Source organism: Phascolarctos cinereus, unplaced genomic scaffold, assembly GCF_003287225.1.
Source record: "Phascolarctos cinereus isolate Bilbo 61053 unplaced genomic scaffold, phaCin_HiC Scaffold_2;HRSCAF=192, whole genome shotgun sequence".
NCBI classification, from domain to species: Eukaryota; Metazoa; Chordata; class Mammalia; order Diprotodontia; family Phascolarctidae; genus Phascolarctos; species Phascolarctos cinereus.
The window spans coordinates 390,271,128-390,297,368 of NW_027555625.1; the positions used below are offsets into that span (position 1 = coordinate 390,271,128).

Genomic DNA, 26,241 nt, shown 5'->3' on the forward strand with positions numbered 1-26,241 from the left:
CCACATTCTAGGCAAGCTCTTGGATCACAGTTGCCTTCTTTGCTCCTTGTTGGATTGTCTTAAGATTTAGAAAAAAAAAAGACTTAGCAAGGGTCCAGACAGTTGATGAACATTAATTATACACCTACTGTGTACCAGACCCTGTGCTGAGTACTAGAGATGCAAAGAAAGAAAATAAAAGATACTCCCTGCTCTCAAGAAGTTCAGAGTATGATGGGGGAAACAACATGCAAATAACTATATAGAAGTAAATTAATACAGGATAAATTGTAAATTATCAATAGAAGGTGAGGATAGGCACTAGAATTAAAAGGTGGGATTCTAAGTGGGACTTGAAGGAAGGCAGGAGGTGGAGATGAGAAGCAATTGGTTAGCCTGGGGCACCTTCCTGCCCTCCTCTCCTGGTGCTAGCAGGGTCTGACTAGCAGTAGCTAACCTACCCACTACACACACACACACACACACACACACACACACACACACACCCCAGAAATTTGGGGAGTCATACCATATATTAACATGTTCAATGAGACTAGTGGGAAAAAAAATCCTTGGGCTTCTAGGCTGGAGTCCCAGCTCCATCACCAACCAGCTGCATGACAGCAAGGAAGTGACAACTCAGTGTTGCAGGCATAAAATTATGTTAATAAGGCTTGTAGATGGATTTGGGGTACAGAATGAGACATATTTTTATATGCAGACATTGCAGGATTTTGTTTTGACTGTATATTTGTTACTTTTTTTTTTCCTTTTCCCCACACTAGCATGGGAGTAGAAGACAAAATAGAGTTCTATTAATTTTTTTTAATTAAAGAAGTTGGTGTGCTACAGATGTGACAATGTGATATGCATTTTCAGGTAAAGTCACTATATTATTAGTTTGACTTAAATGTTCACTTTGTTGCAAGAAACCTCTCGCAAGACGGGAATAAGCTGAAAATGTATATGACATAAAAACAAAACACATCAATAAAACTTAGAAAAACTTTAGTGTCAATCACATGGGCCCACTGTAAGAAAAAAATGATTTTATGAAATATTTTTCATCATTTTTCATATTTTGTATTTTATGAAATATATTTCATGTTTTTATGAAAAAGGTACAGTGCCTAGATTTGGAATTGGAGAACCCTGAGTTTTAGGAAACCTCAGATACTTACTGCTTGACTCTGGACAAGTCATTTATCCTCTATTACTCAGTTCTCTCAGATATAAAACGAGGGTGACAATAACAGAACCAACCTTGCAGGTTTGTTTATAAGGATCAAAAAAGATAACATATGTAAAGTGCTTGGCAAACCTAGCTATCATACTAGCTATTGTAAAGCACACATTGCTATGTAAATGTGAATGAATATTATTGTTCTACTTCTCTTTCTAGTAAATATAATTCCTCCCCACTCTCTATCACCTCTTTGATTTACCTCCCTACCTCTTGCTCCTACTATTTCTGCAGTTCTTGTCCTGGTCACAGGCCCCTCCTTTCTTCTCCTGCTCTTATTCCCAACAGGCTCAGTCTTCACCTACCCCGGCCCATTCAGCCATGTCCCCATCTCTACTTCCATCCATTCTGCTGCATTCTACCCAGGTCTTATCTGCAGTATTGTGTTTAGCCCTTAGTGACGCAGTTATTTTAGAAGGATGTTGATGAGTGTTCAGAAGAGGGCAGCCTGTGTGGTAAAGGGGTCCTTGATTAAGTCACAGGCTTGAGAATCAGCCGAAGAAACTTAACCCAGAGAAGAAAAGGCTTGAGGGGAAATGAAAGCTGTCATCAAGTATTTGAAAGGTTTCTTCTTCTTGGCCCCAAAGTACAGAACCAGAAGAAGCCAGTTTGGGCTTGGTATCAAGAAATACTTCCTAAAATTAGAGCATCTAAAAGGAGAATGGGCAATCTCGAGAGGTAAAGGGTCTCTGTGCATCGTCTAGAAGAGTCTAGGTGACCACTTGCCAGGATTGTTAGAGTGCGGTTGGTAGGCTGGGCTATCGTGCTTGAGCAAGACTGACCCCATATTGCTGAACCATCCATTTCTGACCCCTGAGTTCCCTGAGGCAACTCTTGTGCAAGGTATTCAGGGTTTAGCACAAAGCACTGGAGATACCCTTTCCCAAATGTGAAATTACCCACACAGCCTCTGTCCAAAACTACATCCCCATGCTCTGTTCCTCAAACCTGTTGTTTGTTCCTCTGGCTACCTGATTGGTGTGCTTGAGGCTGGACCCACATATTCTCCCCAGTAACTAAAACCCAACATAAGCCCCGGGTCCCACCCACCAGGCCAGGAGTGGGAATCTGCGGCCTCCAGGCCACACGTGGCCCTCTAGGTCCTCAAATGCAGCCTAAACTATGAGTTCGACTTCATTCAAAGGGCTGTCCTTGAGGACCTAGAGGCTGCAGGTTCCCACCCCTGCACTAGGTTCTTCTTTGGGGTATATGCTAAACAAAAAAGGCTCATAGAAGTCACCTTGTCAGAGCAAGACTATCTAGCAAATATTTAAAAGCCCCTTTTCCAATGGCAGGTCATTGGAACATCAATGAGCTGCCAATTTCTAAGGTGTTCCCACCCCCCCCAGCATGAATCAACACCAGTCCCAAACCTTGATCTACACCCATGGATATGGTGGTAAATGTTTAGGAACAGACTTTCCAAAAAAAATATGAGGCACTTTTCAGTTTAATCTCTATTATTAACATTTTCTTCAACCTTTTTTAAGTCTGGACAATCAACACTTGGCCAAGGTATAAATGCTCACGAGGGAAATTTAACAATGACCTTTTAAGCCAGTTTAGCTGGCTCCAACATACCCCAAGTGTGCTCTCTGTACACCCTAGATCTATGCTCCCCTGTCCCTACCCCCAATGCCTTGGTCAAGATAAGAACTCTATAAAAACTCACCTCGTTTCACCTGTTTGAGGAGTCTAATTCCATCCAGAAACCCCAAGTGGATAGAGTGCCAGGCCTGGAGTCAGGAAGACTTGAATTCAAAGCTAGCCTCAGATACTTACGAGTTTCATGACCCCGGGCAAGTCACTTAACCCCATTTTTCTGTTTCCTCATCTGTAAAATGAGCTGGAGAAGGAAATGGCAAATCACCCCAGTATCTTAGCCAAGAAAACCCCAAATGGGGCCACAAAGAGTAGGACATTCCTGAAACGACTGAAAAACAAGTTCCATGCAGGAATCCAAGTGACTGACTTCCGTCTACCATTCCTGACTACCTCTCCATACTGTATCTCCCCTCAGTAAAGTTGCTTGCTGCACTTTCTCTCTGCCCTCTCCTGTCTCATGCTGCATTTTGTTTTGTAGTACTCTGACTTCTAGATGAACCGGTTTTCTTCACAGAAGCATCAGCTTGCCCAAGCCTGGTTCTAACTGTATCAACAGCCATAACTGCCTCAAAGCTCCGGTTTAGAGAGGACTGGGGAACGCAGAACAAGAGTTGGACTGGACAGCAGTTCCTCCGTCCTCCCAGACCCCAGGGCTGGGGCGAAGAGCCACGTTTCAAATGCCATGGCCCTGGAGCTTTTCCCTTGGCAACAAAAGAGACTGATCAGTGAGACTGCTCTACTTCCTTCCACTTCCCTTTGGGATCCCTAATCTTATGAAACCTGTAACAAGGTACAACTCTCTACCAACCTCTAGAACATCCTCCTGCTTTTTCAAAGACTTCAATATGCAAATCAGCATCATGCTTTACTCCCTGTCTTCTGCTATCCATTCGATTCAACTTCAAAAACATTTATTCAGTGCCTACTGTATGCAAGACACTGTTCAAAATCCTAGGGAAACTAACAAGAAAAAAGCTCTGAGGATATAATTAATAAAAAGAAATACTGTCCTTGTTCTCAACTAGCTTACAATTTAAAGGGGGAGACAACCCACAAAGGAAGCAAGAAAGCAAGGGGGAGGGAGAAATCTGGTTCTGTGAAGCTGAAACCAGGCAGGGCAGCAGATGCAAAGTGGAGTAATCTGAGTCCAGTTTCTGCTCACTATAAAGGAAGGTATTGGGAGGCATTTGTTATTCTGCTCTCTAGCCATCCAAGCAGAGAGGAGAGGAGATTGAGTGAGGTAGAGTCAATCAAGCCTTGGGTTAAGTGTGTGGTGCTGAGTTTAGAAGTGATAAATTTATCCTAGGAGGAGCATCTTGTTCCATGGAATTAAAACAAGGCGGAACAGCAGACACAAAGTGGATGTGAAATCCCCAAATCATATTTTGTGCTAGAGGTAACAGAGAACCTCTGAAGATTTTTGAGCAGGGACAGAAGTGACACAACTGGACCTATAAAACTGCAATATATACACTGGTGGTCTTTCCAATCCCTTGACCTCATAGTTCCTTGACAACCTCCCCACTTGACATTCCTCAATTTTGTGTGTGTGTGACTCATTTCCTAAAGAGGCCTATTCACTGAATGGGCATTGCCTCACTCAAAGTGAGAACCTGAAAACACTCTAGCTTAAAAGGGCCAAGTTCTCCCATTGTATCCTAGACCATCTCCAGTCATCCTTAATTGATATCTGGCCACTGGACCCAGATGGCTCAGGAGGAGGAAGTGAGGCTGGTGACCTTGCACAGCCCTCCCTCACTCAAATCAAAGTCAAATGCAAATCATGTCATCATCTCCCTGACGTCTTGGTCCTCTCTGAGAACAAGGGACAAACCACACAATATCCACTGGAGTGCTCTCTCTCCAAGGTATTCAATCAGTGACTTCCAAAATGTCAAATCCCCTTGGTTGATCTCTCTACGGCATATGACACTATTGACCATTCCCCTCCCTCTGAAGTCTATCTCCTTTCTTGCTTTTGGGGACATGAATTCCCTTTATTCTTCTACTTCTCTGACTCAACTATCCTCCTCAACTATCTTTTTTTTGTTGTTGGTTCCTTACTCTCACCCCAATTTTTTAATGTTGGCGTTCTCAAAGTTCTGGCCTTTGTATTTTTCTCTTTCTACATTTTCTCATTTAGCCCTGTGACTTCACCAATGACCACTTATCAAATGATTCCATTTCTAACTAACCTAATGAACATTTCCATCTAGATGCACTATCCACACCTTATACTAAACTGTTGCAAATCAAAACCATCTTTCTCCCAAATCTACTAATCCTCCTATTTTCCCTATTACTTCCTTTCACTTATCTGCTACATCCAACTAATTGTGAAGTCCGACCAGTTCTATACCTATATCATTTGTATCCATACCTTTCTTCCCATTTTTAGCACCACCACCCAAGATCAGGTTCTTCTGACTTCTCTTAGTCCCCAGTGAACTCCTAAAAGTTCTCAGCCTTCAGGATCTCTCCTTCTAATAATTTCTGCACACATTTGCCAGATTAATGCATGGTGCAATAAAGAGGCCAAGAACCTATATTTAAATGCTGTCCTGAACATAACTTAACTTCTCTGGCCTGATTCCTCATCCATACAAGGAGGGGGTTGTACTAGATGAGCTGTGACGTTCCTTTCTTTTCTAAATCTATGATCTAAAATGCTTAGATCTGACCTTATTTCTCTACTTCTCAAAAGCTGCAACGAGGAATTTTAGAAGGAAACAGGTGAGCAGCACCATTGTGAAAGTAACATGTTGAATGTGTCACATACTTTAAAAATTTGTTTTTAGAAAGTCAACTGTGTGATAAAGATTTGTGCTTTTCCGTATAATCTTTTCGAGTTCTTCTGTATATATGGAAATGTTCTTTTCCTCATTACCATCATCAACAAGGAGCATTTATTAAGCACTAATTATGTGCTAAGAGCTATGCCAAGTCCTGGGGATGCAAAGAAAGGAAAAACACAGTCTCTTTTTGTTTTTCTTTTGTGTTCATTAAAAAATAATAAAATTTAAAAATAAACAAAACAAAATAAAAGCCTCATTGACTCTCTACTGCATACTAAATAAAGCCCAGGCTCATTAGCCTGGCATTCAAAGTCCTCCACAATCCAGCTTCAATCTACCTTTTGGGCTTTATATCATATTACTCTCCTTCAGGTCACCTAGACTCTGAACTTTCTGGCCTGCTTGCCATTCCCCAAATACACCCTGTGCTTTCTTACCTCTGTACCTTTGATCACAAGATGTTCAATGCTTTGAAAACCTTCTCCCTTGCCAGACAAAATCCTAGTTCATATGTCAGGTCTTCCAAGTACTGTGGCTGATTCATAGCTGAAGGTCATCTCTGCCTCTTAGGAATTCAAATGAACTTTGTACCTTCATTCATCACACTCTGCTTTGCATTCCATTTATTTGTATTTGTTTCTTACTCCTACCCAGTAGACTGTCAGCTACTTGAGTACAGGAATGGCATCTTCACTGGTGGGGAGGGGAAGAATAGTACATAGTAGTCTTTTTAAAAACATTTATTTTTCTCTCCCTCCCATACTCCCCCCAATTAAACAACAAAAAGATAAAAACTGAAATCTTCATTAAAAATAAACATAGTCAAGTGAAGCAAAATCCCTCACTAGCAACATCCAGAAGTATATAACTTGTTCTGCATTTTAAATCCATCACCTCTCTGGCAGAAGGTAGGTAGCATGCTTTATCTTTGGTCCTCTGGAATCATTGTTGGTCAGTGTATTGATTCAGAGATCTAATGTCTTTAGAATCAGAGAGGACAAGGACGTGTGTGTGTGTGTGTGTGTGTGTGTGTGTGTGTGTGTGTGTGTGTGTGTGTGTGTGTAAGCTCTTTTCATGGAGGCAAAGAATTGAAAAATGAGGAGATGCCAATCAGTTGGAGAATGAAGGGGATGACTTCAAAGAAAACTAGGAAGACTTGTATGAACTTACGCAAAGTGAAGTAAGTAGAACCAAGAGAACAACGTATACAATAACAATATTTTAAGGACAAACAACTTTGAAAGTCTTAGAAACTTTATAAACACAATGACCAATCAGAATCCTAGAGAACTTATAATGAAACATGCTACTCATTTCTAGATAGAGAGATGATGGACTCAGAGTACAGATTGAAACATCACTCTCTGTCCCTCTGTCTCTGTCCCTCCCTCCCCCCTCTATCCATCCATCTATCTACACATATACATATATGGGTGTATATACATACACCCATATATGTATGTATGCATGTATGTATCTGACATAGCCAACGTGGGAATTTCTTTTTGCTTGACTATGCATATTTGTAACGGGGAAGTTGTTTTTCTTTATGTTTTTGTTATTATAGAAACTATTCTCCTGATTCTGCTCATTTTAGTCTGATTTCATTCCTTTTTTTCAATTTCCTATGAAGCTGACCATTTGATCATTTCTCATGTTCCACCACATTCATATACCACAGTTTTTTCAGCCATTCTCCAATAGGTGGGCACCCCTTCAATTTCCATGTTTTTACTAGTACTTTCATTTTTGTCTGAAAGCCTTTCATTGCCTAGAAAAGTGCGTTTGTAGGTACTAAATAAATGCTAGTTAAATTGAAGTTGAATATCGGATAAGTGAATCCATAAAGCCTCTGTATTTGTACCAAATGAAAAGAGAAGGTTACAGCCCATGACCTCTAAAAGTTTCTATTGGAGGAATTTCTGAAGCCATGTTCAGATACTTTCTCAGCCAGGGTATCTTATGTTAAACTCTGAAAGAATATTATTTGAATTTTTAAAAATATATTATCTAACATTAACATAAAGGCAAAGCCATTAGTTGTTTTCTTCAACTGCACTAAATAAACTACACAATGAAAGTTTATAGGATTCATGGTTCTTCCTATGGGGTCTAGGCTGAATTTTATCTTTACTCAGCAAACCCCTTCTTCACAGAGCACAAATTAACAGTGCATAGAAGAGCACAGGGGGAGATGTTTAAAATACTTTTTTTAAAAACCAGAGACTATTTCAAGGACCCTTATGTGCTTCAGAAGCACTATATTCCATACAAATAATTCTACATGCCACTTTCAAATCATTATCTAGCCATCAAATCAGGTTTCCTAATGACTGCTAAAAAGCAACACCACCATCCCAGGTAGCTATGTGTTCTAGAATTTATAATGATTTACTTGGCTGTCATGCCCCTGAATCCTTTGAATCTACAACCTGGACCAACATTATCCCCTCACCTTCCCCCCACACCCAAAGGCCCACCACATCCTCTGATTGGAGGACTGATTCCATCCCAAGGCAACAGGATGCAGAGACTGCAAGGCCAGCAGCTCATCAGCTCATCCAACTCAGGCCTGATGGTCTAAGTACTCTTATTCCAGTATCTGGGATCTTGTTTTATTCCTTCTGACCAAACCCTAATTTTATACCTCAATTCTAATAACTGGCACTTTAGTCTGATTTCTCAGATTTTCAACAATTCCATTCAATTAAACAAGGACTTATTAACAGTATGTTTAAGACAATATGCCAAATTCTGAACGTACAAAGACAAAAAAATGAAAGCCTTTTCCCTCAAGTTGAGAGCTTCTTTTTCCAGAATCTCAGATCTATCTCCGCCCTCCTCATCTCTCCAAAGAACTGGAGTCATGTCTACAAAAATGAGAATTGGATCTCATATGTTACTAAGAATTTTGTGACCTCAGTGATATGCCTTCTTGTGCCTTCGCCTAATATTTGTTACTACGACATCCCTCAATTGTTTGCAGTACTCCCAAGGGGCCGGTTGGTCTTTTGCTGCTACCCATACCCACTTTACGGGTCAGCTAGGTGACATAATGGATAGAGAACTGGACTTTTAGTAGGGAAGACCTAAATCCAAAATGTCTCTCAGGTACTAGCTGTGTGACCCTGGACAAGTCACTTATCCTCTCTGTACCTCAGTTTGTTCTTCTGTAAAATGCAGATTGACTTTGATTTGCATGAGGGAGGACTGTGCAAAGTCACCAGCCTCACTTTCTGCTCCAGAGCCATCTGGGTCCGAAGGCCAGACATTGATCAAGGCGACTAGAAATGGCCCAGGATGCAGTGGGAAACTTTGGCCGATGGTCCTCTTCAGAACAAAGAACAAACCACAACCTGTGAGTAGTCTGAGCTGCCTGAATGGGGACCCAGTTGGCCACTCTGATTGGGCAACTCAGCTCCCCTCACCTCTCCTTTCCTCTCCTCTCCCCTCCTCTTACCTGACAGTGTTCTCCCTAAAGAAAGGTAAATTTTGAAGCTACCTAGTTACCTTGGGTTTTACTGCCTAGATTTCTTTCTCAAAGACCAAGCCTTAAACCCAATCTCACCCTTGATCTCCTGGTTTGGACAGCAATAGGGCCCTGCCCAAGCACCACTTAATGGTTATTTTGGGGTCCCTCTAGACTCAGAGAGGATGTAAATAGTAACTGCTTCTCTCTTGGCCAGCAGCCCTGAGGGTCTTCACCTCCCAGTTTGATTTTTTTAAATTAAAGGGGCCATCCCTTGACTCACTTCTTAAAAAGGCCTATTCATTGAATGGGCTTTGCCTCCCTCAAAGTGAGCTTAAAAGGGCCAAGTTCTCCCACTGCATCCTGGGCCATCTCCTGTCATCCTGATTTTTATCTGGTCACTGGACCCAGATGACTCTGGAGGAGAAAGTAAGGCTAGGGACATTGCACAACCCTCACTCACTCAAAATAAAGTCAACTGCAAGTCATGTCATCATCTCCCTGATGTCATGGTCCTCTTTGAGAACAAAGGACAAGCTATGCACACAAAATGCAAATAATAAAGTTCCTGCTTCTCATGAGTATTATGAGGATCAAACGAGATCTTTGCAACCTGCCTTGAAAATCTTAAATGTTTCTAGTAGCTATTTTTACTGTATTTCCCACAGCACTTGACCCATTGGTGTCCCTTGTAGAGGGATTCAATTTTCTCTTAAATCCTCCTCTGGCAGATTTGTCAGGTGTATATGTTTTGTTGAGTTTGAGTGATCAGAGATGAATCTGTAATGACAGGCTGCAAACATGGTTTTTGTTTGTTTGTCTGTTTTGTTTTCTTGGCTTCTGAGCATGTGTGAGATGGTGGTTGGGTTCACCTGTCCTCTACCCTGCCTCTCAGTCTTTTGCAGCATATGAAAGTTCACCCTATAACTGTGACTTAAGGTAAAGAATAATCACATGACACAAAATCCAACATATGTATTTCATTTTAATTTGGATACACTCACCATCATTAAATAACATAAATAAGTGAACTCACAGCACCTCTTTCCAAAGTACTCCAAAAGAACATCCAAAGTGGGAGAGTAGGGGATTCAGACAGACTGCATGATCTGCATGAAGTAGTGGTACACCCTATTGCCCTGTCTAGGCAGGTACATAATCCCCAGGCTGTGTTGGGATCGGAGAGATGTACTGCTTGGGAAACCAGTCTGAACTACACATCCCAAGATAATTAGGAAAAAAAAGGAGTTCTCTAACGAGGTTTCTTTGATTTACAAGAATCAGTTGAAGGAACCAGACAGAGGTGGTTAGCTTGAAGACAAAAACTTATGGGGAACTGAGATGGCTCTCTTCAAATATCTGAAACTCCATAATATGAAAGAATTAAATTTGTTCTGATTATCATGATTGGCCTCAGAGGACAGAACTGGGAGAAATGGAAATTGCAGAGAACAAGATTCAGTTCAACGTAAGAGAAAATTTCCTAAGAATTAGAGAAGCTATTAAAAAATTTTAATATAAAAATAATAGCTAGCATTTATATAGCACTTTAAGGTTTGCCAAGCACTTTATAGATATTATATCATTTAAAGCTCATTAAAAAAAACCCTGTGGAGTAGGTGTTATTATTATCCCCATTTTACAGTTGAAGACACTAAAGCAGACCAAGGTTGAATGATTTGCCCTGGGTCACACAGCCAGGAAGAGTCTGAGGAAGGATTTGAACTTAGGGCTTCCAGTCTCTGGATCTAGTGCTCTGTGCCACCTAGCTGCTATCCAAAAGTTAAGGAGATTGCCTCAGACATTAACCAGTTTGATGTCTTCCATCAAAAACCGGATGGCTACTTCTAAGGGATATTATAGAGGGAATTCTTGCTCAGATACAAACTAGACGAGAGGACCTACAAAATCCCTTACACCTTTGTGATTCTCCAGTATGTAACTATAAAATTATAAAAATAGGCTAGCACTGATGCAGAATGAAGTTAGCAGAGCCATGGAATTAATGTACATAACGGTAACAACGATGTAAATGGAAAGAAAAACCACTACAGAATATTCAAAAATAAAAGTTGCAAAATTACAAAGCACAGGTTTAGCCCCAAATAAGAGGTTAAGAAATTCCACCTCCCTTCTGCACTTTGAGTGTGGAGCACTGTGTATGTTGTCAGATTTTTGTTCAATGTATTGATCATTTTTGCCAATTCCCCCCCCTTCCTCTACTTTCCTCTTAAAAATTCTTTGATATATAGGATGGTTCTCTGGGAGTGATGAGGGGAAGGAATTCAAAGAGAAATTTAAGCAACATAAAAATAACTTTATAAAAACTGTGTCAGAATTTATATATCCAAATGAGACGCAGCCTTCAAAGTAGTCACCTCGAGCAATCACACATATTTATTCCTATGATAGAGCCCTTGCTCAAAGTGCTTTTGAAACTGCTCTTTAGGAATTGCTAATCAAGGCCAGGTTCCTTTCTACCCCTTTCTCAGTTGTGCCTGGGCCAGTCTTGTCCATCTAGACATCTTTTGAACTTCCAGGTAACTTCTCAAAAACAATCCTTGTGGTGAGCCGAATTGTGGATCAGGGTTTCCATGTTGCCTTCTTTGAGCTAGCAAAACCCAACTTGATTGGGTCAGCCCCAGCCTTCAAGATGCATGTATGCTAAGGCTTAAGCAACCTGGAAATTGGATGCCACCCATGGCACCATCAGCCAATTGTTTGTTAGGGCGCAGTTAGAGTTAAGTTTCCTAGCTCTTTGTCCCTCATTCTCCATTTCTTCATAAGTAATTCAGAGAATGAGGTTGAGAACTAGAGGCCCATGCTTTCCCCCATTGTTTCACACCATTGAATCTAGGAAGTCTCCTATTAGTGTCATCTCAGCTCTTTTTCTAAAATTTCTGATTTTGAGTCCTAAGTGGCCTCACACCTACGTTATTCCCTTTGGCATCTGTTCTCCCCTAACCTTTGTGAGTTTAAAACAAACAAAAAAAATCTCTGTTAACCTCCATTCCCAAGTGACTCTGTCTCTCTTTGTCCAAACCACTCCACTCCCTTTGTACTTTCCATTCTAGCTTAAAGACCACACCACAAAATCAAGCTTCTTATTGTATGCCCCTACCTCACATTATAACAAAAATAGTATCCCCCAGCTTGATCATGCACCTCATTCACCATGTTTAGCTTAGATTTTGAGCTCTTTCCAAAAATTAAATTTGCCCTTAAAGGAAAAAGGATTTCCACCAGTAAAATTACACATGAGTGTGCTTCAAGGTTTAAGGACAATTTCCAAACAGGAATCACAAAATGTTAAGGGAACTTGGAGACCATTTACTTCTATCCCTTTCATTTTATAGATAGGACATTGAGGTCCAGAGAAATGAAGAGACTTGCTCTAAGCTATACAACTAGGAAGAAGCACGCCATTGATGTAGAAGATCACAGGATTATCAAATTTCGAGCCAGAAGGAAAAAAGAAATAAATCCTGTTAAAAAATATGCTACATGGGAAAAGAGGAGGCAGACCAGCTTGCAGGGAGAAAAGTTACGAGTAATTCAAAATGATTCCATCATGCAAATAAGCACACAGAATGACCAGGATCCCAAGCTGCAGAATTGAAAGGAAATCTTGTCAAACCTGTCATTTTACAAATGAAGAAACTGATAGCCAGCCAAACTTGGGGGTCAACAACCGGTACCTCCTTTTTTAGAATTCTTCTGAGGAAGTAGAACAACAAGACATTCCAGCCAATAATACAGACAAAAGGAAGGAAGGCAGGATGGTTCATGGAACCATGCTGGCAGTAGATGTTCAGCAGAGAGAAAATGGGACAGCTGTGCTGGCAGCATGGAGCAGACTCATGGAACAGTGAAATCCAAGGCAGTGTGGCCCACACCCATATCTTCTGAACCTACTAGGTCCAAGCAATCAGATTTACCATGATCATGTGTAGTGCCTGGTGAGGCTTTTCCTAATAATGTCCCTGGTTCAGCTCCTTTGGATTTCCAAGCTGGACAAACCTGGGTGCCTGAAAATGACATATTGATTCCTCTCTTATTATTGCCTACCTACTCTTTCCCATCCCTAGAAGTAGAAGACAATTGGTTGTGCCCCAGATGTGTCTACAGGAACAAAATCCCGATGGACAATATACTGTAACCATAAAGGACCAAGGCCAAAAGATTGTTTTTGACTTCCTCAAGATACTGCCTTATAAATGTGACTTTCCTTCCTTCAACTTAGATTTTCTTTCCCAGTTAGTGCTTGGTGCAGATCCTGTTTCCATTGGGAAACAGTTTCTATCCACCCAGGATCTTGGTAAGGATAGAAAAGTCCTCACAAGTCAACAAGGTAGGAAGGACCTCGCATTGCAACCAAGTCCACATATTATATGGTTTTGGTCGGCAGCTGAGGAGAGAGAAAAGTAAAAATCTTACAACCAAATGAAATATAAGTCTATTCATAAAATAAAAATGCTCCCTGAAAACAAGGATTTAGTTTTGACCTTGCACATCCATTGCCAAGCACTGTGACTCCTACAAAGTAAACACTTAAATGCTTGTTGAAATGAAGGGAAGTGAGTCTATCCCAACCCTGTCATTTTACAGATGAGGAAACTGAGTCCCAGAGAGTAAATTGAACTGCCCAAGGTTACAACACATAAAAATCAATGTAATCTTGTGGATTTTCTGCCACAAATCCTGGTGGCAGCCAGGAACCCCCATCTGGCCCTAGATTCCTAGATCTGCCTTCTTGAGAAGTCTTTTTCCAGGGGGTTACTGGATCCAGTCTCTAGGGGTCAGCAGCTTCCCCAAACCAAACCAAAGGCTACCACAAGCTTCTCCCCTCACCATTTTGGTCCATATCCTATGCATCTGTAGGGCATCATTTATTCATAATATAATGTTATTTTATTATAACTAAGGAATATTATACTAGTTTAAGGACAGGAATATTTAAAACAGGAAACCAAAATGAAATGAGCAAATGTAACAAAGCAGACTATTTTATAGCTTGTAGAACAGGGCTGATGACATTCTCAGTTATCTCAGAGCCCTATGCTATCTCTTCCATAGATCTCCTGCTCCCTTCTTCTGATTGGCATCATTCTTCCTAGAACCTCCATTTTACAAGAAAATGTCCACCTCAGACATATCTTCATTTCTCTCCAGCCTCTATTCTTGACTCTCCAGACATTTTCTATCATACCTCCAAGTGGCTACCTTCCTTCACCTCCATCACTCTTTTCAGCTTCCTTTTAGGTGTCATCTTTTTTTAATCAATATAAACTCCCTGAGGGCAAGAACTATCTTTCTGCTTGTATTTGAACCCCCAGAGCTTATCACAGTGCCTGGCACATAGTAATAATAAATATTTGTTTCTTTTTAACAAATTGGCCCCGCAATTTATGGTTCACTCTTGATCACCCAATTTCTACTTCCAAATAAGAGTCTCTACTTCTAGAAGTTCTCTTACCTCCCTGAGCCTCAGTTTCCTCATCTAGAATGAATAATAATATTCGTAGCACCTACCTTACCACATTCATAGAATCATAGAGCTAAAACAAAAGGACCTTCAAGGTCATCCAGTCTAACCCCTTTATTTTACAGGTAAGGAAAGCAAGGCCCAGAGAGATGAAGGGTCATGCCCAGGGTACAAAGTAGTTCAAGACAATAGGTGACAGGTGGAATTTAAGCCCTAGGCCTCTGACTCCAAATGCTGACTCTTTGTTTTCTACTACAACATAAAACTTAAATGAGATAATGGGTGTAAAGCATTTTACAAACTTTAAAGCCCATAAAGTCAGTTACTACAACTACTTTCTACTTACAGCAGTTCCCTCATGTTTTTAATGAATAAATGAATGTATATCTTCATATCTATGAAGCTTATATTCTTTCCCTCCAGGGCCAAATAACACATAGAAGCCATTGAAAACCATTTTCTTATGACCTTGCCCTGAAATGTTATGAACAAATGGAAATACTGGACGAATAAGTACAGCCACTTTGAAATGGCTGATATTCATTGCGTTTTGGTATTTTTTTTAAAAGCATACTTAAAGCAATTTATTGTCAGATCTCCCATATCACACACACACACACACACACACACACATACACACATACATACTTCTCCAAATGAAAGTTCTCAGAGGTTAAAAAGATCTTCTTCATCTTCTTCTATCCTACTAGGCAGGGTGCCAAGAGCATTGCTAACTTCTCCAGCATTGTTTGGCCTATAAAGAAAAACAGAGATTGTTCATGAAGAAGTTGGGTCCAAAACAGAATGTCCATTTATGGCAGAATCGTATAAATTTCAAGCTGGTAGTCCAACCCCTTCCATTTACAGGCAAGTAAACTCTAGGCCAGCTAGAGCTGAATGAGGGGCAGCTAGGTGGCTCAGTGGATAGAGTGCTAGGCCTAGAATCAGGAAGACCTGAGTATAAACCTGGCCTCAGATACTTACTAGCTCTGTGACCCTAGGCAAGTCACTTAACCTCTGTTGCCTTAATTTACTGATAAGGAGATGGCAAACCACTCCATTGTCTTTGCTAAGAAAATCCTAGGCCCAATGTTAGCATACTATGGTCCATGGGGTAAGGAAGAGTTGGGCATAGCTGAATGACTGAACAGTAACATCAAAAACTCCAGACCAAAGAAGGGAATTCTTTCCATAGTCTATGGTCTTGACCTATGTATTTATAGTGAGAAGACTGAAAGTCTGTGTTGACAGAACATTTGAAGATGAATACAAAGAATTTGAGTATGTGATGGTATAATCAATCTTTATCTCTAAATTGGTCCTGGGAGACTGGACCTTATGATTCCATCGGCATAGAGAATGCCCTTTACCAAAGCGGACAGCACCTTCTCTGCAGTTTCTAATCTTGGAGAGCTGCCTAGAACACTAAGAATGTAAGTGATGTGCTCAGAGTCTCACAGGCAAAATAATTCAGAGACAGACCTCAAACCCAGGTCTTCTGGCCTTCAAAGTTAGTTTCTCCAGCCACTGGCAGTTATATCTGTTGACAACTTACAAAACTCCCTGTTCTCTTCTCAAATAGCTTTATAGAGGAAGAGATGGTCAGAACACCCTTTATATGATATTTTAAGCACTGTTCAGATCAAACTGGTCTTAGTTCTAAAGAGGCAGAAGGGCAAATTCCAAGGATTGGAATTCTTCTGTTTTCACCCAACCCTGAAGTGGCCCATCATTTCCAATGTGCAGCTGGAAGCTGAAAGGCAAGGCAGGCCCATTTGCAACTGGTCGGATAATAAGGAGCCATTAAGCTATCAAGCTTAATGAGTGTAATCATAACTAAACAAGTCCTGTAGTCATTACCACACACACATCAGCAGAGAGGCAGGCAAGAGAGATTACCTTTTGTGTGTAACTGAATAATTCTTTCTCATGATTTTACCTAGAAACAAAACAAGGTTACAGTATGAAATGTGGGTGAACAAGAAAGACAATTTCAGTGAGAATCTCAAAGTAACACTGGACTATGAATGGAAAGAACACAAACCTAACAGTTACCAGATTGGCCCTTGGGGGTGGGGAAAGGGGGAAGGGATGGATAGTCAGTGCATAAAAGCATTATTAGTTCCTGGAGGACAGATCCCCAGAGATATATTTACCCAATGCTCTCTTTTAAAGCATCACCATACCTTCCATAGGTCACCAAGTTGTTCTGAGTCTAATCTAATAATTGAGTCCCTTACCCTTGAAATCAAATACCCACATGTTTCAAACCACAGCCATTTCTTTATTATAATATCTGTACCAAGGAAAACATCTAACCATGTATTTGTGTAAGGTCTAACCCAAAACAGCTCAATGTTTTCTTTTTTATCAGCTATAAATTACTTAGAGATTCCACGAAACACAATGATCCAAGACAATTCCAAAGGACTCGAGGGAAAATGCTGTTCACATCCAGAGAAAGAACTGATGGAATCTGAATACAGATCAAAGAATACTATTTTCACTTTATTTTTTCATAGCTATTTTTTCTTTTGGTCTGTTACTTCTTTCACATCGTGACTAATATGGAAATATCTTATATGATTACACACATAAAACCTTTATTAAGTTGCTTACCATCTTTCAGAGGGGAGAGATAAGGAAGAGAGGGAGAAAATCTGAAACTCAATTTTTTTTAAATGTATGTTAAAATTTGTCTTTACATGTAATTAGAAAAAGTAAAATATTATTTTTTTCTTTCTTAATTATATATGACAACACCAAGTAGTGTAATGAAATAAGCCAAGCAACACTTGCAGATATCTTTGCTTACAACCAAATTAAACAAGTACTTGGCATCTCCTCCCCAAAAAACTTAAAATTATTTTCTTCACTGGACCCTGGGTGGCCATTCTCTATTTTACATACAGAATGGGAAGCCATGTTACTATATTTAGCTTGAAGTCTGAAAACTTGATTCAGGAATCCCATATTATTGATGGACAAGCAACCTGGTGTTGTAGAAAGCAGTCTGGGCATGATATCAAGAAAAAATTGGGTTCAGATTTCAGTCAGCTACTCACTAACGGTGTGAGAATGGGCAAATCATTTAACTTCTCTACTATCAAGTAAATCTAGTATCATCTGTAAAATGGGAGTCATAAGCTACCCATTTCACTGGGTTGCAGTGAGGATCAGGTGAGATAATGTATGAAAAGTACTCTACAGACCTTAAATCATTATCTAAATGGTAGTTTGTTGTGGTGGTTGTGGTTGTTGTTAGAGGGCCAGACTTTGTAACAGACAGGGAATGTGGCATCCCTCCCCTTATCAATTCACCAGAAAGGAAAGGCAGAATTTGGGTTGACTTTGGGAAGAAGCTGCATAAGTAGATGCCAACTGGTATGATTTGAGGGTTGAAAAGAAAGTCTCCCTTTCCATATCTTCTACCTGTCAGCCACATTACGTAAAATTCTATACTGAGAAACTCATTCCCTCGGATTGAATACTATCCTCTCTTCCTGAAATTAACTAAAATGCAAATACCTTTGGAAATCACTGTGACCACAGTGTGAATGAATCTAACAGATTTCTTTACTACCAATTAAGAAAGATAGATAGGGCAAGAGTACAGATAACCTTAGTGAGGGGGAGGAGATGCTAAAAAGGGGGAAAGGATCCAGAAAGGGGACATGGTACTCAGCCAAGACTGTCTGCCTATTTTCTCAGCTCTGCCTAGATGTTCATCTGGTTAGGGTGTTTATCATTCATTCATAAAATTATTCACTCATTCCTTCCACAAAGATTTATTGGGTACCTAGCATATGCATTAGGAAGATCATCATCTGACTTTGTGCTACTTACCTCTCAAAATAAAAGCCAGCAGCATCAGGAGGATCACAAACCCCACCAAAGGGACTATGATTATCAATAGCTCAGGGTCTCCCGAAGCTCTTATCTAGAGAGACACAAGAAAGCAGAACAGCTCATACTCTCACCTAGATGCTGTCTCTAAGAGTTTTCCATGCCCCCTTTCTAACCTGTAAGGGCACTTAACTGTTCGACAGCTGAGAAGGCATGAGCTTTACTATGCTCAAAACCCATCACTAACACTTTGCCCTCTATCACCCTACTCTGTTTGAGAATCTTTCTAAAAATCTGAGCTTTAACCTGAATGAGTACAATATTTCAGACAGAGGCAAAAGCTCTCTAAAACCCGAGCTCTTTGGTCAACCCATCATAGGTTTCCTAAAGTTTCATCCAGGATATGTCTGGTGTTAGGAAATGTATTCAGGAGGTTGAACGGCCTACGATCCTGATTTTCCATTATTCTACTCCCACAACCTCAACCCCCCAACTGCTAGTGATTCTAAAAAAAAAAAAGTGTCTATGTGTTTTCTCTAACTTATATGCATTTGTTGTTTGCTCCCAATCAAATATAAGTTCCTTGAAGCCAAGGAATATTTGTTTTTGCCTTTATGGTCCAAGAGCCTAGCAGAGTACCTGGTGCAAAGTAGATGCTTAATAGGTAAATAAGCACGTATTAAGCATCTGCTCTGTACCAAGTGCTGTGCTAAGTGCTCAGGATAGAAAGAAAGGGGGGAAAAAACAGTCCATATTCTCAACAGTCTAATGAGGGAGACTATGCAAATTACTGAAGATAATGTCAGAAGGAAGGCAAGGCTTCTTGTAGAAGATGAGACTTTAATTGTGACTTGAAAGAAGCCAGAGACATCTGAAGACATCCAGTATCAACCACCACTACAACTGAGCATTCCCATTTGTCATCATTCTTTCCTGAGGTCTACATGGTTGCTTTGTCCTGGGCCTCTTCATCAATGTGCTAACATTTGAAGAGGGCTTAGGCTTTTAAAGGAAGAGTTCGAATTGAATAGAAACTTCTACCAGGTTCAGGCATTCTGGGCTCAATAGTCTTGGAAGTCACCGTACTCTTGTCACGACAAAATTAAGGGCAGGTTTGGTGTGGTTTGATTTTTTTTTTTTGGACCAGATCTAAGCTTTCATGGGTATAGATAACTCCCAATGAGGACACACCTTCTGTCAATGAAGCTTGGCACCTGCTCTGCGTGAACCTAGAAAATTGCCAGAGCTTTATAAGAAAGCACTTCCCCTCTGCCATCCCCCTCTCCATCTTATCACATCTACTTTGCCTAAAAAGATATGTGAAATCTTAACTGGGTTGTTTTTACTTTTTGGGTGGTGGTGGTGGTGGTGTATATATACGTGTATCTGTGTTTTTAATTAAAATCACATAGCCCATATACTCCTTGATGGATTGCTTTACCTCTTCAAATTCAGAATCATTTTTCGGAAAACTTGTGGTTTCTGATGTCCAGGGAGGAAAAGAGAAAGAAAAAAAGAGAAGAAAACGGTTATATTTCCTATGACAGTTAAACGTAAGTTTCTGAGATTACATAAAGGTTTCAAAACCTGTCAGAAAGTTCAGATAGCATGCTTAATTTTTTTAATTCACCTTTTTCCTCTCATCATCAACAAGTATGTATTTTTATATACTCAGTTCCAAAACTCCATCATTACCTTATGGATAAATTGAGGCTTTGGGAGATGGAATGGATTTGTCTAAGGTTTCTTCAAATCATAGCACTGCAAATGGGCTTTTTATCAGGGAAAGGGGAGGATCAGACTGTAATAAGGAACCAAAAGGGAAATTCAACATATCTTAATATCCTGCAACTAAATTTTTCTCTCTGCTATGATCGCCAGGAGCCGGAAATTGTAGGTAAGACTCGAGAATTCCTGTCCCTGCTCAGTTAGAATCCTGTTTGATTACAATCATTTCAGAAGGATGAGCCTGAAATTGAAACCATCAAAGAGAAAAGCCAGCCAGGGTAGCTTTTATCAGGGCTAATATGTGCTTTAAATTGGAAATGTCTAATGTGAAAAACGTCCCACAAATGCAAACAGTCCTCAGTGACATCAAATTATTCCCATTTTTTCTTCAGATAATAGTAAAATCCCAAGGAAAAAGTTATGAAGAAATAAGGTTCTCTGTATTATAGCAACAAGAAAATGCAAATAATGGGACCTTCTCCTTTAGTTTGTAAAACCTGCAGTGTTTGAGTGACAATCAGAACCAGGTGCGACAGGCAAGCTCTACCAAGTGTTATGAAATTTTTTCATCTCTTCCTATTGCTTCTCCTAGTTATTACAAGATAGGATTTGAAGTTAGAAGGAAGATTAAAGATCATCTACTATAACCCCTTCATTTTAAAGAAAAGGAAATTGAGACGCAAAAACCTTAAGTAGCCTTCCTGGGGTCATTTAAGCTATCAAACAGCAAAACTGTCATTATAGGGTAGTGGATAGACCGCTGGTTTCAGAGTCAGGAAGACCTGCATTTGAATCTTACCTCAGACAATTCGTAACTGTGTGACTCTGAGCAAGTTACTTAACTTCTCTGGGCCTCAGTTTCCTCATTTGTAAAATGAGAGGGGTTAGACTCCGTAAATGCTGAAGTCTCTTCCAGCTCTACATGTATGCAGGCCATTCAGATGCTAGAATCCAGTTTATTTTCTATTATGCCATATAAATTCTTTTTTAAAAAATTAAATTTATTGGTCTCTTTTGTTTTGACATTGCCTAATTTTCTTTCTGTATGCCACCTTGCCCTTTCCGGAGAATCATCCCATGGTAAAGAAGAAGAAGAAGAAGAAGAAGAAGAAGAAGAAGAAGAAGAAGAAGAAGAAGAAGAAGAAGAAGAAGAAGAAGAAGAGAGAAAAAAATCAGCAAAAGTGATTACTACACCCAAGAAATCAGAAAATATAAGCAATGTTCCATACCATGGACCTCCTGCCTCTGTAAATGAGGGAGTACACATAAATTCTAATAGACTCTAGGGCAAGTCAAGACCTGTTTCCTCTTCTGGAAACTGAATGGGTTGAACTGGATATATTGAGGTCTATCCTAGCTCTAACAGTCTATGATTATATATATCATGAAATTAAAAATTGGAAATTCAGCTTTGGCCAGGGCATAAGATAATCTTTGAATGACATAAGGGGTGTGCCATTTTCCTCAAGCATTACCACAGGGACATTTAAAGTGGAACCCAGATGATGAGTATGAAAAACACATTAACCACCAGAACAATACCACAGAATGAATCTATTCTCCAAAAGACCCAATGAGTCAACTCACACCAGCCTACATCAAGGAAATATGATGTATGCATTTGAAGGAGAGTTGTCATCATTAGGCTCATGGATCTAGACTGGAAAGTACCTCAGAAGTCATCTATTCCAACTCCCTCATTTTACAGATTTGGAAACTGAGTCTCAGGTTAAGTGGCTTACCCAAGATCACTCAACTGGTAAATATTTGAGGTAGGATTCAAACCTAATCCTTCTGACTTTAGAGTCATTAGTCTTTGCACTATACCACAAATGGTATGGGTTAACTACATATGTGTAAATAACTTTGACCAATAACATACCATAATTAAAATATAGCTAAGGGCAGCTAGGTGGCACAGTGGGTAGAGCACTGGCCCTGGGTTCAGGAAGACCTGAGTTCAAATCTGGCCTCAGACACTTGACACTTGACTTACTAGCTGTATGACCCTGGGCAAGTCATTTAACCCCAATTGCCTCACCAAAAAGCAAAAATACAAATAATAATAATAATAAAAACAAAAAACCCATAGCTTACTAGTCTGGAAGAAACAAATTGAACTCCAAAAATCATAGCCCAATTCACTTTTAGGACATAGAATCCTAAGACAGAACAGAATCTAAAATGGAATAGAATCCCAATATTGAAAAGTAATTCCAGAGGCTGCCTCATCAATCCCTCTTGTCTCCAAGAAGACCTGCCCTCAAACAGGGCTGAAAATGCTCAGTTTGGCATTCAAAGCCTTTTATAACCTAGCCCTCTACTACCTTTCCAGTTTTCTTATACCTAGCTCCCCAACATGTACTCTTTGACTTGGTGACACTATCCTACCAGCTGTTTCACAAACAAAACACTCCATCTCTCAGCTCTGGGTATTTTCTCTGGCTGGCCCCCATTCCTGCAATGCTCTTCTCCCTCTGTTGCTCCTACTAACCTCTCTGGCTTCCTTTAAGTCCCAACTAAAATCCATCTTTTACTGGAAGCCTTCTCTAACCCCTTAGTCCCAATCCCTTCCATCTGTTGATCATTTCTTACTTATCCTGCATATAGCTTGCTTTGTACATATTACTTTTCATGTTGTCTCTCCAGTGAATCATGAACCCCTTTGAGGACAGGGACCGTCTTTGGCCTCTTTTTGCACCCCCACTCCTTAGCAGAATGCCTGACATGTAGGAAGTGTTTGAATGTTTATTGATTGATTGAAAACAGTTGTGGAACTGTTTTTGCTTTCCTTTGCTCCAAAAAGACTCCTGAGATTATAATGAATCCATCTACATAAGTCCTGTCATTCTCACTCCTTCACATCCATATTGTTGTGGAAGGGTAATAATTAAACTTCTTTTAAAACCCAAACTTCCCCAGGGTATTTAAACTCACTTAACTAGTGAGATTCAGGGAAGGATCAGGTCCAAATAAAATGCCTCCAAATTGGCACTATTATTAAACATCTTATCACATTGTGTTGGCAAATCACTGAAATCACAGGCAGCTGGGCTAACCAGTTTAGAGCTTGGAAAAGACCTCAGAAATCATGTAAACAAACCCCTTTATTCTACAGAGGAGGAAACTGGGGAGAGGAATCGAGTCACCTCTGGGTGCCTAAGGTCACATGGTAGGTTGAATTTCAGTCTTAATGTTGGGACCAACCCCTGCTTCTCACCTTCACTCAAATATTGCTGACAATGGCTACTGCCTCACTTCCAGTTTTCTGTTAATCCATCTACATTTTGCACTCAAATTTTATTCTCTAACAGGGATGGAGAAACTGCAGCCTCAATGCTACATGTGGCCTTCTAGGTCCTTGGGTGTAGCCTTTTGACTGAGTCCAAGTTTTACAGAACAAATCCTTTTATGAAGGGGATTTGTTCTGTGAAGTTTGGATTCAGTCAAAGGGCTGCACTTGAGGACCTAGAGGGCCACACGTGGCCTTAAGGCCACAGGTTCCCCACCCCTGTACTAGAACAAGTCATTTCAGTGATACAATCAAAACACAGACCTACAATGAAAATATTTAAGAAATAGACTCCTCAAAGCATTTTCTCAATGTAGTCATTTTTTCTCCTTGTCTCCCAGTCTTATCCTGACCCCTGCTGGATAATCTGTGACAGAATTTTGATAAGAGAAGAAAGAAAGAAAAGAAAGAAAGAAAGAAAGAAAGAAAGAAAGAAAGAAAGAAAGAAAGAAAGAAAGAAAGAAAGAAAGAAAGAAAGAAAGAAAGAAAGAAAGAAAGGAAGAAAGAAAGAAAGAAAGAAAGGAGGGAGTGAGGAAGGGAGGAAAGAAGGAAGGAAGGAAGGAAGGAAGGAAGGAAGGAAGGAAGGAAGGAAGGAAGGAAGGAAGGAAGGAAGGAAGGAAGGAAGGAAGGAAGGAAGAAGACAAATGCCATTTAATCAATTATAAGATGCTACACATGGAAAAGCTTGGAGATCATTTAGTCTAACCCCTTTGTTTTATAAATGGGAAAACTGAAGCCCAGTGACAGGAAATGATCTTCCCAACGTCCCATATGAAATTGACGGCATACATTGACAAATCTTGGCTCCTGGTCAAGGCTTTTTGTATGAGGCACTGCAGTACCTTATGGGCTGCTAGGTGACAGGCCTAAAGTTAGGAAGGCACATTTTTAAGTCCAGTGTGTATCCAGGGCACAAGTGGCTTGTAGGGTGTACACAGTGGGTGATATATGATGCTGGTCCATGTGATTCCTGACACTTTCAAGAGCAGTCCTAGAAAATCACTCTTTCTGAGATGGAGTACATAAGCAACCATTTGAAAATGACTAATGCTATTAGTGGGGCAGCTACATGGTACAGTGGATGGAGTGTCCAGTCTAGAGTCAGGAAGACTCATCCTCATGAGTTCAAATCTGGCCTCAGACACTTACTAGCTGCGTGACCCTGGGCAAGTCACTCAACCCTGTTTGCCTCAGTTTCCTCATCTGTAAAATGAGCTGGAGAAGGAAATGGCAAACCACTTCAGTATCTTTGCCAAGAAAAGCCCAAATGGGGTCACTAAGAGTCAAACATGACTGAAAAACAACTGAACAACAAGAAGCAATGCCTCATGGAATTAGAACTGGAGGAACCAATAGTAGTGTTACTCTGGCCAAGTCCCTTTAACCTCTCTCATCCTCAGTTTTCTTCTGTGTACAAGAGGGAGAAAATAGCACCTACTTTGCATGGTTGTTGCAAGTCAAATGACAACATATTTAAAGAGCTTTTAAAACTTCAAGCTGCAATATAAATGTTGGCCATAGTTAGAGAGCATCTTAGTCCAAATTCCTCCTTTTACAGGTGAGAAAAATGAGAACCAGAGGGGTTAAGTAACTTGCCCAATGTCACATAGTAAGCAGCTAATCTCGAATTGCAACATAAGACTTCCTCACCAAACTAGCAAAAAGTATTTATTGAGCAACTATTATGTTCAAAGAACTAACTTTGGGACTAGTTCATTCATATAGCCCAAATAACAAGAAGAAAAAACATGTAGAATGTTGGTGTTTCAAGAGACCTTAGAAACTGTCTAATTGAACCATCACCAGCCCCATTTTGCAGATAATGAGACCGAGGCCGAGAGGGAAATGACTTGCTCAAGGTTGGAAAAGATAGTAAATGGCAGGTCTAGGATGTGAAGCCAGGTCATCCAATGTCAAACCCAAGACTCCTTCTACACCTTACTCCTGGGAAGATTTCATTGATTCAGTGTCAAATATTCATTTAGTGTCTGCTATGTACAAAGAAGAAGAAAGAGGAGGAGAAGGAGGAGGAGGAGGAGGAGGAAGAGAAGAAGGAGGAGGAGGAGAAAGATCTTCCCTACCCTCATGGGTCTTATAGTTTACAAAAGGAATAGCCTGCATGAGTGCAGGGTGATAAAACTTCCTTCTACAAACTGTTCTAATTACGTGACTACATAAAAAACTCATAAGAAACCTAACGTCCTCTCACATGAGGCTTCTTTATTAAGGAATCTAACTCCTAAAGGTCAGCTGCTGAGCACAGCTTTCCCTCAGTACAGCCTGCCAATCAAACCCAAATCTAATAGTGGTATATATGGCCCCAGTCTAGAAGAATATCACTTCACTTACCCTGAGTTGTGTAGTGATTAACTATAAAAAGAAATGTCACCAGATTATAGATCTCATACCTATCAGGATTCTTAAGATCCTTCAGTCTCCTCATTTTGCAGAACAGGCAGCTGAGAGGGCCGGAGGAATTCAATATCTTAACCAAGGTCACAATAGCTAAAATAAGTGACCCAGAGAGGACTAGAAACCTTCTTCTCTCTCTCTCTCTCTGCTCCCTTTATCTTAGCGTTCTCATCAGCTACCATGTCACAAAACAGAAAGAAGCAGTGTAGAGAAAACAAAGTTTTAGTCAACTTGGCGAGAGACCCAAGTAAGTCAGATCTTCCCTAGAACATTTAAGATAAAAGTGGAAGAACAGACAAAAAAAAAAAAGGAAAGCATCTGCTAATACTACCACAATAATTTTTTTTTTCAATAATGACAGTGGAGCGATCACATTTGGACTCTAGA

General features: G+C 40.2%; 1 protein-coding gene across 2 annotated transcripts in view; it reads right to left on the reverse strand.

Annotated features, from left to right (window-relative positions):
* Window positions 1–10,056: 10,056 nt before the first annotated feature.
* LOC110199719 (uncharacterized) overlaps window positions 10,057–26,241 on the reverse strand; it is a 35,182-nt gene continuing 18,997 nt past the window's right edge. For both annotated transcript variants that reach the window (XM_020974616.2, XM_078150534.1), the window contains 5 exons: window positions 19,864–19,904; window positions 18,423–18,516; window positions 16,476–16,515; window positions 15,225–15,330; window positions 10,057–13,119 (listed from right to left, as the gene is read on the reverse strand). In XM_020974616.2, coding sequence (XP_020830275.1) covers window positions 15,243–15,330; window positions 16,476–16,515; window positions 18,423–18,516; window positions 19,864–19,904 — 263 coding nt within the window. In that variant the 3' untranslated portion in view covers window positions 10,057–13,119; window positions 15,225–15,242. The remainder of the gene's footprint in view (window positions 13,120–15,224; window positions 15,331–16,475; window positions 16,516–18,422; window positions 18,517–19,863; window positions 19,905–26,241) is intronic.